This window comes from Eleutherodactylus coqui, chromosome 13, assembly GCF_035609145.1.
Source record: "Eleutherodactylus coqui strain aEleCoq1 chromosome 13, aEleCoq1.hap1, whole genome shotgun sequence".
Classification (NCBI taxonomy): domain Eukaryota; kingdom Metazoa; phylum Chordata; class Amphibia; order Anura; family Eleutherodactylidae; genus Eleutherodactylus; species Eleutherodactylus coqui.
Window position 1 is genome coordinate 105193084 of NC_089849.1, and position 17875 is coordinate 105210958.

The 17875-nt window shown below is 44.2% G+C and overlaps 1 protein-coding gene across 3 annotated transcripts in view; it reads left to right on the plus strand.

The window, feature by feature from the left end:
• The first annotated feature begins 757 nt into the window (after window positions 1–757).
• Window positions 758–17875, plus strand: part of ATAD5 (ATPase family AAA domain containing 5) — a 36104-nt gene continuing 18986 nt past the window's right edge. Inside the window, exons 1-16 of one of the 3 annotated variants that reach the window (XM_066587337.1) lie at window positions 759–927; window positions 998–2604; window positions 4749–4833; window positions 4924–5055; window positions 5547–5667; window positions 6214–6271; window positions 9182–9360; window positions 12355–12512; window positions 14180–14333; window positions 15149–15205; window positions 15236–15442; window positions 15564–15660; window positions 16112–16191; window positions 16280–16419; window positions 16499–16649; window positions 16766–16939. In XM_066587337.1, coding sequence (XP_066443434.1) covers window positions 877–927; window positions 998–2604; window positions 4749–4833; window positions 4924–5055; window positions 5547–5667; window positions 6214–6271; window positions 9182–9360; window positions 12355–12512; window positions 14180–14333; window positions 15149–15205; window positions 15236–15442; window positions 15564–15660; window positions 16112–16191; window positions 16280–16419; window positions 16499–16649; window positions 16766–16939 — 3451 coding nt within the window. In that variant the 5' untranslated portion in view covers window positions 759–876. Of the gene's footprint in view, window positions 928–997; window positions 2605–4748; window positions 4834–4922; window positions 5056–5546; window positions 5668–6213; window positions 6272–9181; window positions 9361–12354; window positions 12513–14179; window positions 14334–15148; window positions 15443–15563; window positions 15661–16111; window positions 16192–16279; window positions 16420–16498; window positions 16650–16765; window positions 16940–17875 lie in introns of all 3 variants that reach the window. The other 2 variants (XM_066587336.1, XM_066587335.1) reach the window with 2 other exon arrangements.

Below are 17875 nucleotides of genomic sequence, written 5' to 3' on the forward strand. Positions count from 1 at the left end.
AAAAAATTGCATTTTTTTGCTTGACAGAAATGCAGACGCAAAATACAGAAACATGAACGAATCCATTGAAATCGGCGGGTTCTGTTCTCCGAGTGTTGCCTGCGCAAATACGTCTGTGAATACGCCGCTGTGTAAGAACACAGTGAATTGCGCTGATTCTTTGTGTAAATAAGCAGCAAAGACCGAAGGTCACATGAAAAACACGCAGTTGGGAACGAACGCATTGAAACTATATACGCTGCGTATTTCGGCTGGTGTGAACGGTCCCTACGGCCCGGCACCGGCCCACACAGTGCCACAGCGCACCTCAGCTGCATAGAGCCCATGTAGTACAAGGCAGCGGCGTCACCACAGAATTCCAGCTACACTGTGTCAGGAACACAACATACACCCCTCTGCTACACGGCACAGATGTAGCAGAGCTGAACGGTTGTGCTTCGTGGAGCCGGAAAACATGCTCCCAAATATAGGAGAGCCCCACGAACAGAAACCAGGACGGGGCTGCCGCTCCAGAACCTTCTCCCCGCCCCGTGTCGCCTCCAGGAAGCGGCCGCAGTAATGGCGGGTGAGGCGTCTTGTTTGTGACTGGATTTGCTTTGGCGCTACTTCCTCTCAGACCGTTTCTGATGTCAAGGCGCTGCTAGAACGCTGACCAATGGCAAGCGAGTAGGTCCACAAGCCGGCCAATAGGAATGCCGTAGTATGCAGCCTCAGCCAATAGGAAAGAGGAAACCACAAAGAGGGAGGAGGTTGAGCGGCCGGCGCTCTAGGTCACGTGACGGCGGCCTTCGCGCGGGAAGTTTGTTACCGGAGAGCCGGAGATGTGAGGTGAACGGAGCCGCCGCCACCCCTCCCCCCTGTCTCACGGCTGCCGTCATGGTCGGGGTACTTGCCGTGACCTCCCAGCTGGAGGACTACGCTGCCCAGGTGAGTTTTTCCATTCATTCCGGCTGACATCATTAGACCTCCCGTCATGACAGGTTTTCTTCTATTACAGCCCTGCAAGAAACAGCGGAAGGATGAGGAGCCGACGAGCAAGACCATCACCAAGTACTTCTCCCCCATCTCCAAGACGGCCGACAAAGCGCTGTGCTCCCCCAAGAGCAACAACATAGCTGACTATTTCATCAGAAGCCCCTCAGCTGCCGGCAAGGAGCGCCCCCCAAGGGATGAAGCTGCCAACAAGGCGCGCCCCCCGAAGGAGGAAGCTGCCAACAAGGAGCACCCCCCGAAGGAGGAAGCGGCCGGCAAGGATTGCTCCACGAGGAATGAATCCGCCAGCAAGGATTGCCCCCCGAGGGACAAAATGGACAGCCCCATCTTTGGGGTCAGGAGTAATAAAGAGCTGCCCTCAACGCCACTCAGCGGCCGCTCTAAGCCAGCCGGTAGGACCGCGAGACGAGGTCGGCGAACAAAACTAATCAAAAGACTCAGTGATTTGGCGCCGCCGGATGCGGCTGACAATGGCGGTAGAAACCTTGCGAACAGCCGGACGATGGGTAGCGACACAGCGACTCTGTTAGCGGAGATCTGTAGTCAGACCGTAGATCAGGAGGGGGATGAGGATTTTCAATCCGAAACCTCTACTGTTGGGGGCGCCACTAAGCCAAGGAGCGGGCACCGCCTGAAGAGGACCGCCAGCATGGAGGCAGAGCGACGGGTTAATGGGGAACCCCTGTCGACCGGTCCTCCAAACTTACCACAGTCAGAAAGCAATACCTCGATGGTGGACACGAGCCTTGAGGTCCACGTTGACAGCACCTCCTACAACTGCGCCACTTTAACCGTTTCATTTGAGGAGTTCATGAAAAGTCAAACAAGGAAGGAACAGTCCACATCCGAGTCTAGTACGTCCGACTACGTAGACCTGACCAATGGTGGGGATGCGGAGCTGTCCTCCGCGAAGATGCTGACCGTCCAGGCTCAGGTCCACCTTTCGCCGCGGCCGGATGCAGGAAGCAAGAAAATTGCTTCCATCTTCAAGAAGAGTAAAGCAGAGAATAAGAAAGCGGCGGCGTCACCTCGTGACTGTGACCCAGTCAGTCCTGCAGCTCCTAAGAGGAAGTCCAACGTGGTGATAGAAGAGGAGGAGCTGGAGCTGGCCGTCATCAACATGGAGACCGGAGAACCCATGAAGCAAAAAGCCACTCTGGCCGAAAGGCAGCAATTCATGAAAGCGTTCCGGCAAGCGGGCGACACGTCAAAACCCAACGCCAAGAAGAATCCTGCCAGGAAAAAAGACTTGAAGGAAGGAACGGAGAAACTGGAAGCTGAGGAGCAAGCGCTGGACAAAGATGTCAACGAGGAAACCAAGGCTGAGGAAGCAGACAAACCAAAGAAGAAGCGACCAGCGGGTACACCTAGCGTAAAGACCCCCGAACCAGCTGCTGAGGAGGAACCGCAGACACCGCTGCTACCCAACAGTCCTGTCTTAAGGAGGAGTTTAAGGAGACAGTCCAATCCCTCCAGCAAATCTCCAGAGAGGACGTCGGCAGAAAGCCCTTTATTAATGTCCACTCCAAAAAATAGAACGCCTTACCGAAGAAACGCCATTTACAAAGCTGAAGTCATCACCATGCCGTCTGACACAGAGTCCCCAATCAGGTACCCACTAAAGATTATGGTGGTCCTCTATCTGTGGTCCTAATCCTCTGTTCAGTCAGCTGTTGTATGTTGTCAATTGATTTGTATGCAAACGCATTTCCAGGACATTTTACCTATTGCTCAGGGTCTTAACGCTGGTCTGTCCAGGGCAGCAGTAACTCCTTGGTGACATTAGTCGTACAAGGAGGGCGGATATGAGGGGATTGTATTGTTCCATACACGGCGGCTGTTGGCTGTCTTTGACAGCTGACAGCAGCAGCTGCAATCTCGGCTGCTGAAAGTATATTTTGGTAAGGGGCGGTTTTTATTTCCATGATTTCACCCAGTCACTGTTCTCAGGATGGGTGGGAGTCCCAACGATAAATTCTTGTTACTGAAATATACCCCCCTAACCATTTAAATGTTGCTGTCAATTCTGACAGCAGCATTTAAATGTCCCAAACAGTTCGCTTGCAGTGAGGTTGCGGGGGTGCTATTTGGGTGTTATGGCAGCTGGGGGCCTTGTAATAAGTATCCCTGAAGAAACGAAATGTACTGCAATACAGAAGTAATATAGAATATTGTATAAGTGATCAATGAACATTCAGGTCCCCTTAGGCTACTCTCACACAGGCGTCTGTAAAAATGCCATTTTACAACGTTTTCAAACTCGTTCATTTTTACCGCATCCCATTGTTGCACATGGTGATGAGGTGCGTTAAAAATTGTAGAAACTCTGCAGTAAATGCCTGTGAGAGTGGCCTTAGGTGACTAAAAAAAGTTTATGAAAGCAAAATAACTTTTTTTGTAGTATTAAAAACCCTCTAGTCATATTTAAAAAAACAAAGATTTCGTATTACCGCACCTGCAAAAGTCCAATCTATTTAAATAACCAATACGTATCCAGAATGGTGAACACCGTCAGAAAAAATGCACAATACCAATATGCCAATTTTTTGATCACCCTGTCTCCAGCAGAAAAATTACTAAAAAGTGATCAAAAACTAGTATGCATCCCCAAATTCCTTCATACAGCTGCATAGAAGAAAAAACTAACACTATTATTACTTCTGCACCATAGGCCTCGTGCACATGGGCAGATTTGATTTGCTTTGCGGAACCTGTACGGGGGATCCGCAAATCAAGCCAACCAGCTGAAAGCATGTGGATGCAACTCCACCCTCCCATTCCCTGTGTTTTTTTTCTATATTGTTAATGTTTAGCATTCTTTCGACTTCTTACTGCATCTTAACCCTTTCCAATCCACTGTCTGACCTGTGAAGACATTATGATTTAAGGCTGTACAGCTCCGATGTTGGTATACTTCCGTTGGGGGTCCTCTTACTGTATATTGCAAGCCTCTCTGCTGTCGGAGCCTCTCCAACGTGTCATCTCGTGCAGTACTGGCTTTAGCCAGCATATAGCGCCGTTTGTATAACAGCAGAAAAAGAGTAAGCCCCCTAGGAAAACCACAATACAAATTGGATTGGAAAGGGTTAATGTATATTAACTATTCAGCTGTTGAGAAGAAATAGTTCTGAGCGATAGACATCTTGTAAATCGCAAGTTCACAGATGCACAGAGCTGCATTTATTTAACTTCTGACCCTCTGAGTTGGGGGTCGTTCCCACGGGCGTATGCGTAAAACGCTTCGTTAATCATGCAGCGCTTTACTGTCATAGAAGTCGGCAGTTAGCCAGCTATAGACGCATGTGGCAGTGGTAGTGCACTGCGCACGACAGCGTGTCTCACGCATACAGTCATGCGCAGTGTGACTTGTTTCGTTTTTTTTTTCTTTATATTCCTAACTCTGTTACGGTGCAATGCCCACCAAGCGCAATTATGGCATATAGGCAGCATTGAATACACTACCCATAGAGAACAATAGGGCTGTACGAGTGTAATACACAATGAAATCAAGCATGCTGCGATTTTTGTCATGTGCGTATTTACTTACAATGTATATATGCTAATGTGAATGGATCAATGAAAATCAATGTACTTTCATTCACTGTATTATGCAGGTGTACATCGCGTGTGTAATATGCGGTGAAATCACGCTCGTGGGAATGAGCCTTTTAAACTCTGTCACTTCTACATCCACTCATGCTACACATACTCGCTGATGCCACCTTTTTAACTGTTCTGTTTTTTGTTTTTTTTAGAATGAGATTTACACGAGTTACAAGGAGAAATAAATGCCAGCAGCTTGACTCCGACAATGAAGTGTTCACCACGGGATGTAAAACGGTTAATTGATGTTTCATAGAAGTAATGGTGACAAGACCTCCCCTGATGAGTCTAATTTGTTAATTCCTGCCTTGAATTTTCTATAAACAGGTTTCAAAAAGCTCCAAGAAAATCAGCAAAGCCAAAAAGCTTCTCGAGAAAGCAAAAGCCATCCAACAAAACATGGTGAAAGCAGAGACTCCTCACAGGAGGTCCACACGTAAGAAGAGGGACGTCATGCAGGTATCTTGACTCTACCATTCTGATGTTTGTGATTCACAAGCAGTGGAACATAACCAAACAAGAAATTGTAGTGCTGGGCTCTTCCTACCCTGTTTTCCTGAAAATAAGACATCCCCTGAAAATAAGACATAGCATGATTTTCCAGAATTTTTGAAGATGCAAAATGCTTTCTCAGGCTTTTTGAGGATGCTTGAAATATAAGCCCTACTCCAAAATTAAGCCCTGCTAACAGTTAATTAAAAAAGTCAATTTAAATAGTGTCCAGGCAGCTATACATGTAAAAAAGTTAAACCTTTTTGAACAAAAATTAATATAAGACACTGTCTTATTATCGGGAAAACACGGTAGTATGCAGCAGTGTAAATTATGTAGGAAATTGTTCTTTAAACTACAAATGTATAGCAGTTTTTATGTTGGCTATCTCCTATTGAACACTTGATATAGGGTAATCCAGCTTAAGAAAAGTATTGTGGATCCTTTTTTTTTGGCAGAAACCCATAGTTATTGCAGACACCACCGCCAGCAGCAAGAAAGATGCGCAAAAAACGACAAATCTCAGGAGTCTAAATGATGTTTTGGGGAAGAAAGTAAAATCGAAGAATCGTACTTCTGGTAATATATTATGTTGTAGTATTGTCGTGTCTCCTGGAGAACTAAAACAGAAGGGAAGACCCAGTTTAATGATTGCTGAAGCAGGTCCCTCCTTATAAATAGAAGAACATTATTACAATATTTGTGGCTGTAATTTGCAGCAGTTGATGCTGAGTTGTAAGATCTTGGTACAACCCCTTCCCCATGCAATAACATAAAAAATAGCCATATACTCACCTCTCCTTTCTCCTGTGTTCCACGCTGTGGTCAGTCCCCCACGATGGTCTGCGTATATAGTTGCAGTCCCGATTTACGGGACGTTACAGTGGCTGAAGCCAAATAACAGAGTTCAGTAATTGATTCCTAAACTCTATTATGGGTTGCAGCCCTTGTGATGTTCTGTAAACCAGGCAGGAATGTAGCTGTAAGCACAAGCTGCTGATATCAGAATGTTACTTATACATATTCCATTGAGGATCCCTGTATATTCATGTTAGCAACACCAACACGTGCTGAGCTGTACAGTTATTTTACAGAAATGTTTTGTTTTTATTTTCCTCAAACCAGGTCAAAAGAAAGAAATTAAGAAAGTGAATAAAGGTGGAGTCATCACTATTGACGATAGGTATGTTAGTGTGTCTCTGCCTTTTAAGTGTTTTGTCATTGGGATGTTATAATATTGTATTGTCGTAGATCTGTGAAGAGGCATAAATTATGAAATCTATTCTTAATTTTTTTTTCCCGCATCACTGTGCGGGAAAGAATTGCGTCGTGTCCCATCTTTCATCGTACCCTCGAAATGCCTCGCCATTGTTTTCAATGGGAGCGTCAAAAGCATCACACCGCTTATGAGGTGAAAGTGAGTGCAATGTCAGGTTTCTCATTAAAAACAAATGTAAACACTTGCCGATCCTCCAGCCCGGCTAAACGCTGCACTGCAGAATCCGCTACCTTATTGAAGTGATGCAAGGCGGTTTAAACAAAAAAAAATTGCGATATCGGGCTGAGTTTCATAACCTCCATATCGTGGTGTGTAAAATTAGCCTTACTGTGTGACTACATATGGGGTATTGCTGTACTTGGGAAAAATTGCATAACATAGGGTTTTGTTTTTTCTCCTACTGCGACTTGTGAAAATGAAAAATTGAGATAAAACTACATTATTGGGGGAAAAAAAGTAATTTCTCATCACGGCCAATTGTAATTTTTATGAAATACTTGTGTCAAAATCCTTACTATGCCTCCTAGATGGGATACCCTAACCTCTTCCTGCCAGATATGTACATCATGGGTGGGAAGGGGTTTCCATGGTAAGCGATACATCTATGACATATGAATCGCATGCCACTTGCAATGGCTCCCTCTGATGTCTTTGACCCTCTGCCATGAAATCGCAGAGGACTGATGCTTAGCCATGGCAACTGCAGGTCTCCAGGTCTGCCACAGCTTTTAATGTAAATCAATAGCGATAATATGCTGCAGTACAGAAGTACTACAGTATATTATCGGCGCTTATCGAAGGATCGCAGATTCAATTCCCCTACAGAGGCATTAAAAAAATTAAAATGGTTTTAAAAAATCACGTTAAAAATCCTTGTTTTCACTTTATCTTTTTTATTTAAAAAAGAAATAAAGCCACATGGTTGATATCGCTGCTTGCATAATGACCCATACAATAAATTGAAAACCCAACAGAAAAAAAGCCAAAATACTTTTGTTTTGCCTTCAAAAAAATGTGCAATAGAAGTGATCATAAAAATAATCTGTACCCCAATATGGTTCCAATTAAAACTTCAGCTCGTCGCACAAAAAACAAGCCCTAACAGTGCAAGGAAAAGTTAAATTATGGTTTTTTGAATGCAGTAATGCAAAAATAATTGTTTTATAAGGCTGGGCTCACTGTCTTCAGCGTAAAATTCTACATGGAGTCACACACTGCTTCACAGCTTTGGAGGCGGCAATGACCCGGCATACTGTGGGGGCTATAGTGGCGAAATTGTACTGCACATGACAGCGTATCTCAAGCACCACCATTACATCCACCAGTTCCTTGATGGTTTTTACTGTTCCATACGTGTTGGGGCATTTTTGGAGTAGAGGAATGGAATTAAACAACCCACCCTCCATTGGTTAAATTTCCCAAAAAAATTCATTGCTTTCAATTTGCTTCCATTCCATTAGGGTTACGTTTTTTTCAACAGAATGAACAGAGCAGTCTGCAGCATTATGATTAAGGAAGGACTTTTTTAAACTAGTATAAAAAGCAACCCGAGGAATTCATGTCTGTGTATTTTTTGATGATCATCAAATGAAGTTTTTTTTTTTGTTTTTTTTTAACAGTCGATTGCTGGATGTTTTTCTCACTGCAATCCTTTCTGCCTGCTATGTATAAGGCTGGTCTCGCATGACCAGATCTGAATTGCGGAATCCGCGATTGTCACCCGAGCGGACGATCCCCGATATTCTACATCCGTTACAAAAATAGAACATGCACATGTCCGCTCACATGAGCGGACAGCGATTGCAATTACCGCTCGGGGAAACAGAATCGCAGCATGTTCTGTACTTTGCGTATTCCGCACGTTTGGCTTTGATTGAAGTCAATGGAAGCCGGCCAATCTGCAATTGACATTGCGGATACGTTGTAGGAAACCACGTCATCGCTTAGCGACTGTGCAGGAGAGAAGATTTAAAATTCTGTACTGCGCTTGTCCGATGGCAGCTTGCCATGACCATTCACAATACAGGAATTGAAAGGTACACGCAGTCGCCGGACGGGAACAGGGATCGGATTCTGATACGGGCACCCAAATACGGAATCTGAGTTGTCCGTGTGAGATTGGCCTAACTTTCTATACCTTTTTGCTGCATCCCTTTCTTGTCTGTGATGAGCATTTTACATGCCATCTTATGAGTTTGTAGGGGGGTGGAATGCTATTATTGGTTAAACAATCTTTATAAGCAGAGTTGATTCCATATTCACCCAGAGAGCTCAGGAATCATAAACGAATGAACATTGTAATGGAAAACCCCCTCCCCATCTGGAGGTTATTAAGGGATTGCTCCAGATGATACTGAGCATTTCTGACTTTCACATTCTAGTTTTTAAAAGCGTAACTACTTTTAGCATGTCAAAAGTTTTGATCAGTGGGGTCTGGGTGATTAGACCCCTGCTGATCACTGAAATAAAGGGGGCTGCGGTACTCATCCAAAAACTGTGAGCCTTTAGGTGTCATCGTTGCCTCTCTGCTCATCTTAGCAGCTGAAAATGGGCATATAGAATGACAGCCAAAGGAGCACAGTGCTCAGGTGAGTTGTGCAGCCCATCCATTTCAGTGATCAGTGGGGGTCTCGGCACCTGGACCCGACTGATCAAAACTTAACAGGTTGCTCTGATATGTCAAGTGTTTTTTTTTTTTAATAGCAGTTACTCTTTCATGTGTTTCCAAGGTTTAGCATCTCTTTAGCTGATGTATACAGTGGAGCTTTTGCTAGTGAATCCGCTCTGTGAGTTCTAATTACTTTTCTGTTCCAGCTCTGAGGTGTCTGAAAACTCTCAAGTTAATAAACAGTTTAAAGCAAAGAGAGAATTCCTCTTGAGCGGATTACCAGATTCTCTAAAACGACAGATAGCAAAAACTACTGCAATGATGGAAGCTTATTCTTTGACTGGTTCCTCTTTCCAAACAGTTATCCATGTGCAGCAGAGGGATGGTAAGTGTCTCTTCGTATGAAAATGCATAAATTTTCTCTTTAAAGACTTTGTCCACTTGTGCATTTTTTTCTTCCTTTTAAAGATCTAGAATAGAAAGCAAATTTGCAGATGGTCTTAACCCATTTGTGATCCAGTAATCAATACTAGAGATAAGCGAACATGCTCAATAAGGTCAGTTACTCGAGCGAGCATCGCTCTTCTCGAGTAACTGCCAACTCGTCTGAGCGTGCTCGGGGGGATAGAGAGAGATCTCTCTCTCTCTCCCCCCACTCCCGATCATGCTCGGACGAGAAGGCAGTTACTCAAGAAGAGCGATACTCGCTCCAGTAACTGACCTTACCAAGCGTGCTCGCTCTTTTCTAGTCAATATGCATTTTTCACCTTTTACCAAAGGGTTTTACATCTGCACATAAGCCTCTATGGTGGTGCAGGTTTAGCTCCTTGGCTATCTCCTTTTTTTTTTTTTGCACATATATCGGTGCATTTTACTGTACTTGCGCTCGCAGGGCATGTTAATTTGCACACGGCAGACGAACACACGGTTTTAAATGGCTATTTAGCCTAATGAGTTCCAGATGTGTTCTTTTTCTCATTCGTTCTTTTTTTATTTGCACGTGAAATGCGCACACAAAATTGGGAAAGGTGTACAAACCCAAAATAGCCAAGATCCTGCTCCAGTGGGTGGGAGTAATGAAAGTTTTTAAGAAAGAAAAAATCTAGTGTTGGAAAAACAAGGAAATCTGGCATTGTTTTTTTTTTTCTTTTCAAAACACCATTTGGGATAAGCACTAAATATAAAATTGTCATTGTTTGGGTCGTTACACAGAAGTATTACCACATTTCTATTAGTTTTTTTTACATTTTTTTCACTTTTTTTCAATTTAAAAACAGTTTTGTCAGGGTGAAATGTGTATTTTTTTTCATCCATCTGCCTCAGAAAAAAAGCAGAAAAAGCTTTTCAATAATCACTTTACCCAACATGGTACCATGAAGAGCAACAACTCTTCACTCCAAAAAACACCTCACACAGCTCCGTTGGTAGAGAAATAAAAGTATTGTGGGTCTTGGGATGCAGTAATGCCATTTTTTTTCTTTTAAACCTTTTTATGATGCAAACGTAGTAAGAGATGGATGGAAAAAAATATGTAAATTTGGTATAGTTGTAATCTTGTTAACCCGCAGAATGGAATTAATATGCCATTTATACTGTATGGTGAATGCTATAAGAAAATATTTAAAAACTGTTATCTGTATCCCAAAATAGTACCAATAAAAACTACTTGTTGGCCTATAAAAAGTAAAGGCCCATTTAGATGGGATGAATGTTGGGCAAATGATGCCTGACATTCGTACCCCTGCACATACTCGCTGCGGTGCTGCTGCACGGAAGCTAGTATCGCTGGCTAACAGCGGGGAGGCTGGGGGAGATTTCTCTCCTCACTCTCCCCCGCCCCTCTCCATTGACTTAACATAGCAGCCATTCAGTACTAAACGACTGCTATTACACGTAACAATCAGCTCATCGTCCATTGTTTATGCAGCCTAAACGATGGACGATGAGCTGATCGCTGATTGTTCAGTGTAAATAGCAGCCGTTCAGTATTGAACAGCCACCAGGTTAAGTCAATGGAGAGGGGCGGGGGAGAGCGAGGAGAGGAATCTCCTGCAGCCGCCCCGCTTCCTGCTGGCCGCTCTGTGAGCGAGCCAGCGATACTAGCGCCTGTGCAGCAGCACGCAAGCGAGGACACACAGGGACGAATGTCGGGCATAGTTTGCCTGACATTTGTCCTGTCTAAATGGACCTTAAGTCCTTATATAGCTGTGTTTGATCTATCTGTCTTGTAATGCGGCAACAGAGGAGTGTGTGATTTATCTATTTTATTTTTTCTTGGTGTGCAAAAGTAATAACACAAACATTCATTAGTGAATGTTGTAAAAACAAAACCCAAAAAACTATGGTGGAATTTTGTGTTTTCCTAAAATGAATGTTATACGATATATAATATATCATTAGATGTACCCCAAAGCTTGTGTTATTTAACAAAAAAAGAAAAACATCTTGCAAAAAAAGCCCTTATGGCTATGTTGATGAAAAAATAAAATCCGCTGTTTCTTGCAGTGTGAAAAGAGAGACGATTGCTTCTACATTAGGGTAAAAAATAGGCTTGTCACTAAGGGGTTAATATCTTAGCAATTTATGGATACATTTTCTATGCTGACTTAAAGGGGTTGTCCCGCGAAACAAAGTGGGTCTATACACTTCTGTATGGCCATATTAATGCACTTTGTAATGTACATTGTGCATTAATTATGAGCCATACAGAAGTTATCAGAAATTTTTCACTTACCTGTTCCGTTGCTAGCGTCCTCGTTTCCATGGAGCCGTCTAATTTTCAGCGTCTAATCGCCAAATTAGACGCGCTTGCGCAGTCCGGGTCTTCTTCTTTGCTGAATGGGGCTCCGTGTAGCTCCGCCCCATCACGTGCCGATTCCAGCCAATCAGGAGGCTGGAATCGGCAATGGACCACACAGAAGCCCTGCGGTCCACCGAGGGAGAAGATCCCGGCGGCCATCTTCAGCCGGTAAGTAAGAAGTCACCGGAGCGCGGGGATTCAGGTAAGCGCTGTCCGGTGTTCTTGTTTAACCCCTGCATCGGGGTTGTCTCGCGCCGAACGGGGGGGCTGTTGAGAAAAAAAAAACAACCCGTTTAGGCGCGGGACAACCCCTTTAAGTTTTTCCTCTATTGTTAAACTATAAATTAATCCTTGTGTAGTCTGGTACTGCAGTTATTTGTGACTCCTTCTGTGTTCCCTACTTCTTGTAACCAAATAGATGCAGAGATTTTGTTGACTAAATGGCCAGCAGAGGAGCTGTATACATCATTTTTACTTTTTTTCTAATTTTTGCACTGGAGGCAGGTTAATTGTTCTTCTTTGTATATTTTGCAGGGGGTGTCTATCTGTTTTGCTCATTCTAATATCTATATTCTGCAGATTGCATCACATGGAGTTTGCCTATGCCTTGCTGCAGTATGCTGACTGACCTCTCTCCGTTGTGCACCAGTGTTCCAGATATTACACAACACACACTTTCTCTTGGAGACTTCACTTGTGTAAACTCTCAATCTGTATTCCAGCAAACCCCTGCTCTGGTTGGTATGCTCCAAGTAATGGTGTGTTCCTAATGCCAAGAGTGTCCTAGACACTTATTGTTCACCACCACTAATTCACGCTCACACAGTATATGGGAGTGCTGCTGAGCCATTTGTAAGAAATATTGATATCATCAATAATATATGTAAGAAATTGTATACAGAATTGATTGTACAGTATAAAATTTAAGCACTAGTATAAGGCCTTCTGCACATGGATGGATATTTGCTGCGGAATCCACGGTCTGCTTCCGCATTCGCGAATCCACAACAAATACCGCCCACGACTTCCTATCTAGATCCGCTGCTTCCTACACACAAGCGGAAACCAATTGCTATTTCCGCTCGCGAAGGAAAGGTCTTAGCATGCTCTATTTTCATGCAGCCTCCGCACGGACGGCTTCCATTGAAGTCCGTGGAAGTGGACCGTTCGCAATGAACATTGCGGACAGGTCACGGATTCCGCATCGTCGTCTAGTGATGGCGCAGGAAGAAAAAAAATTTGAGAAGAAATCTGTACTGTGCATGTGCGACAGCGAGCCGCTGGGTCCATCCGCAGTACAGAAAAGACGGCAACAGTAGGTAAGCACAGATGTTGCGTCAAATACTGCCGCGATAGCTCAAAGAACAAAGCAGCTGTTTTGTATATGCAAACAACTGCATTGTTCTTGGAGCTTTCAGCTTGTGTCCCACTGAGAACTGCCAGCAGGATACCAGCTGAAAGAATACTATCAGCGACGCCCGCTGAGAAAATCTGTGTGAGGCGCTGATAACAGTCATCAGTAATTTCCAGTTTGCTAGAAATCACCGATGAACAAATATTGCGAACAGTGCACAATGGCCACGCGTTTAGATGCAACGGTTATTGTTCAAATGATTGCTTTTGAGCGATAATCGTGTCTATAAGGGCCTTTATATTTAAAAGGCTCCTGAAAGTATAAAGGGTTCTCCCATTCAAGGAAAAGCAATTAAATAACTGGTCAGTGTGACTATGTGCAAGAAAATCAGTTTGTCATATAACATGGTCGCTATGTTAAAGAGGAAAAGGGGAAGAACACAAAAGATCAAAGCAATCCCTTAAATATAAGGGGAGACCATGTCTCAGAGCTGGAGGAAGATGCTACGGGTAAGGGTCCCAAAATGGGATTAAATAACTAGGATATGGCTGGGGTTGGACTGAAGGAGACCACTGGAGGATATTACTTGGGGACACAAGTGAGACTCTGGTAGCCATACTATTAGGGCTAATGCCCACGGATGGATTTCTGCCGCGTTTCCTAACCAAGGTAACATTGGCTCACTTGCATGGGGCGCAAGCTACAAAATGAATTTTAAAAAAACATTAGCGTGACCCTTTAAAACTAGTAAGACTCAAAGCCCTGAGGAGAACCCCTGTTCATAACCTTATTACATCATATTGATGTTACAGAAGGGGGCATCCGCTCTAGATGCTTAATCTGAGCCAGAAGGAAGAAACTGCTCGGATGACCTGATGAATCAGTGTATTACAAGGTGGACCGTTCATTTAAATGAAAAGCATGTGATAATACAGAAGTAGATGCCCCCTGTGCTAACAGCTGATTGTCCCGGATGTGAGAAGCTAGACCTGCAACTGAACTGAAATGTTTTTGTAGATAATGCCATTTAATCCTGTGTCTGTCTTTTAGGTCCCCAACAGATTAGTGTTCTCTGACCTTATCCAAAGCTGTCTGCTTGAAGAGATTCGATTATACAATCCTCAATTCCCAGTTAAAAGATTCTTTAAGCAGTTCCTTCAAAAACAGAAGGAATACCTTTCCCTTCCAGATGCAAACAAGTCAGGTTAGTGGTGTCTTTTTTTTCACAAACTAGCAGTCTCACAATGGCTGTTCGTGAATTGGGCTTTATAGAATTCACTGACCCTTTATTTTAAATTCAATCATTTTTGTCGAGCTTTATCATTTTTTTTATAAACATACATTTCTAACCCCCTTCCGTTCTCCCCCCTTTTTTCTCTTTCCTCGCATCCACAATCGGTAAATCAGTATGAAACATCATATATATCAAACATAATAGGGGAGTTATTTTGCTCCTTACATAATGTCCTTAAATATAGAGAATTTTTTCTCTTGTAATGTGGTCCCCTCTTCCAAAGAACATGAGAAGTCAGTCTGTAGAAGTCTGTCGTGTACACTGGTATAACAGGTGACCCTTATTATAACTTTGCTAGAGTATTAATTTAATATTTCCTCTACAACCCATTGCGTCAGATCATATACATATCAAGCATTCTTAGTTTGGGACATCGCTATAATCTACTTGTTCACCGTTAGTCTCCTATTTGACACTCCAGGTGTACTCAGCTATTTTCCCATATCTTGTGGCTAGTGTTCCTTTTAAGGTATATCCCTTTTCCCAGGGAAGAAGACAATTAACTTTAGTTTTGAATTCTCACACTAGGGGGGTGGGGGGTCGGTCCAACCAATGTTGGGCTATCTACTTTCTTGCAATATAGAGTAACCTCGCTACTGCTATTTGTTCTTGTTCCTCTATTGGTAGATCACTATATGCATACTAGTGGAGAGAGATCCAGGTTAACTTTGTATACAGTATTGATTAGTAAGTGCACATCTGACACTTATTTTGTATTTTTTTAGCAATGAATCATATGGAAAAGTACCTAAAAGCTGCAGGCAGCATAAGAACAGCAAATGAATCTGCCGTAGAGGAGTCTGGCAGTGGGACAAAGCGGAAAAGAAAACGTTCTCCCTGCGCAAAGTCTAAGAAGAGGAAATCTGCAGTGATTACAGGAGATGAGGATGAGCCGCAGTGTGACAGTGCACCCACCACTAGGGGGCAGCTAGCAACATCATCTTCAAGGAATAATGGCAGCATGCATATGGAGCCTGATGTAATTATTGTAGAGGAGAGCCCTGTCTCTGTAGCAGATGGTAGGTGTAAATTTGTTAATGCCATCACTACCGTTAGTGATGATACTAAAGGATATATTGCAGTGTTTATAAAGCAGCTTTGTATGCAGTTAATTCATAGTATTGTTCCTGACAACTTTAGATGTGTTTGGGGAAGATGTGTTGTGGACGGAAAAATATCAGCCTCAGAATTCCAGTGATTTAATAGGAAATTCTTCAGCAATCCGGCAGTTGCACAGGTAATCTTAATAACTAGCTTTTTTTGTTAGGGTGCTTTTAGACAAGCCAATTTATCGTTTGAACAAGCGAATGATGTCAGAGTTAGCTTGTTCGCTCGTGCAGCCTGTTTAGACAGGCAGCTACATTGTTAGCTCGGTCGAACGTGAAATCGTTCGGAATTGTTCAGTCTTTCATTTTTGCTGTAGAGGTGAATGACAACGATTGCTGTTTAAACTAAACAAGTGGTGAAAGAGCCGATGATGATTTTTATGCCTGTATAAAATAAACGACGAGTCAAAAGCGAACTATTATTGTTCAGTCATTGGCACACGTTTAGACTGATCGATTAACATTCACTTTCGCTCGTTTGAATGATTTTTTGAAAGATCATTCTGTCTAAAAGCACCATTTAATCTGGAGTATAAAACGTGCCCTTTTTAAGGCTTCTCATCTTTATTCTCTATATTCTAGCTGGCTGAGAGAGTGGAAGATCAGAGCAGAGAAGGAGGAGAAGAAGAATCAGATGCAGAAGACTGGAAAAGATAAGAATGGTAATGTGTGGTGCACTAGGTAGTCTGTGAGCGTAGCTGTGCCCTGTGTTATCTCACTGTCAGCAATCTTCGTTATTATTGTTGATAGATACCTGGAATGCTTGTGACTTTGATAACAGTGAGGACAGTAACGAGGATTCCCTGTGTAACACTGTGCTCATCAGTGGGCCCCCGGGCGTGGGTAAGACGGCCGCTGTGTATGCCTGTGCTCAGGAGCTAGGATTTAAGGTATATTTCTTCTGCAGAATCATCTCTCTGCTATCTGTTCGTCTTTTCACAAGTCACATAACACTTTTAAACTTTTTAGGTGTTTGAAGTGAACGCTTCATGCCAGCGTAGTGGGCGACAGATACTTGCTCAGCTGAAAGAAGCTACACAATCTCACCAAGTGGATCAGCAAGGGGTCAATGCACACAAGCCCTGTTTCTTTAACCTCTCCAACAGCAGCAAGTCACCTAGTAAGTGTATGTGGATTCTGCCACCTGCTGATTCTGCTCTAGTGTCAGGTGATTGTTTCCTTGTGTATTATTATTTGTTAAATGAAAAATATTGAACTTTAGACATTTAACCCTAGGAAAAGTAAATTCCCCGAAGAGAGTGGTGTCCTCTCCTAGGAAGCTGCCTGTGTCACCTCGAGGGCCTGTATCGAAGAAAGGAGTGACACACAAATCCTTGACAAACATCTTTTTAAAAGCGGCTCCCAAGCAGAAATATGAAGTCAAGAATGCAAATTCTGAACTTTTGAGAGGTTAGTCTTAAGCAGTGTCCCCTAAAACAGGGGTCCCCAACCAGCGGACCGGGGCCGGGCCGTCAGGTGTTTAGCGCCGGTCCGCGGCACCGCCGGGAACTTTTGCTCTAAACACAAGGCCCGCGGGCCGAATCCGGCCCGCTGCCTCGTATTATGTGGCCCGTGGCGTGCCGACGCCGTTCACCACTAAAGTGATTACCAGCGGGGGCGCCGCAGCTCCCCGCTGGTAATCGCGCTGATCCCGTCGCACACTGTGCAGCCAGGATCCTCTTCCCCCGAGTCCCCTGCTAATTAGTTCCACAGGAGAGGACTCGGGGAGGAAGTGTTCCGGGCTGCACACTGACGTCAGGGCAAGCAGACAGAGAGCGACAGCAGGGAGGAGGTAAGTATATGGGTTGGGGGGCTGCCTACCACTGGGGGGGCTGCCTATTACTGGGGTGGGGGCCACTTATTACAGGAGAGGGGCTGGTTATTACTGTGGGGGTGGGGGCCACTTATTACAGGAGAGGGGCTGGTTATTACTGTGGGGGGGGGGGGGGCTACTTATTACAGGGGAAGGGGCTGCCTATTACTGGGGGGGGCCTGGTTATTACTGGGGGGGGTGGGGGCTGCTTATTACAGGGGGGGCTGCCTATTACTAGGGTGGACCTGCTTATTACTGGGGAACGGGCTGCTTATTACTGGAGGGGGGCTACTTATTACAAGGTAAGGGACTGGTTATTACTGGGGGGGGGGCTGCCTATTACTGGGGGGGCTGCTTATTACTGGGGGGGGGGCTACTTATTACAGGGGAAGGGGCTGCCTATTACTGAGGGGCTGGTTATTACTGGGCGAGTGGGGGCTACTTATTACAGGGGAAGGGGCTGCCTATTACTGGGGGGGGACCTGCTTATTACTGGAGGGACCTGCTTATTACTGGGGGGGGTTGCTTACTGG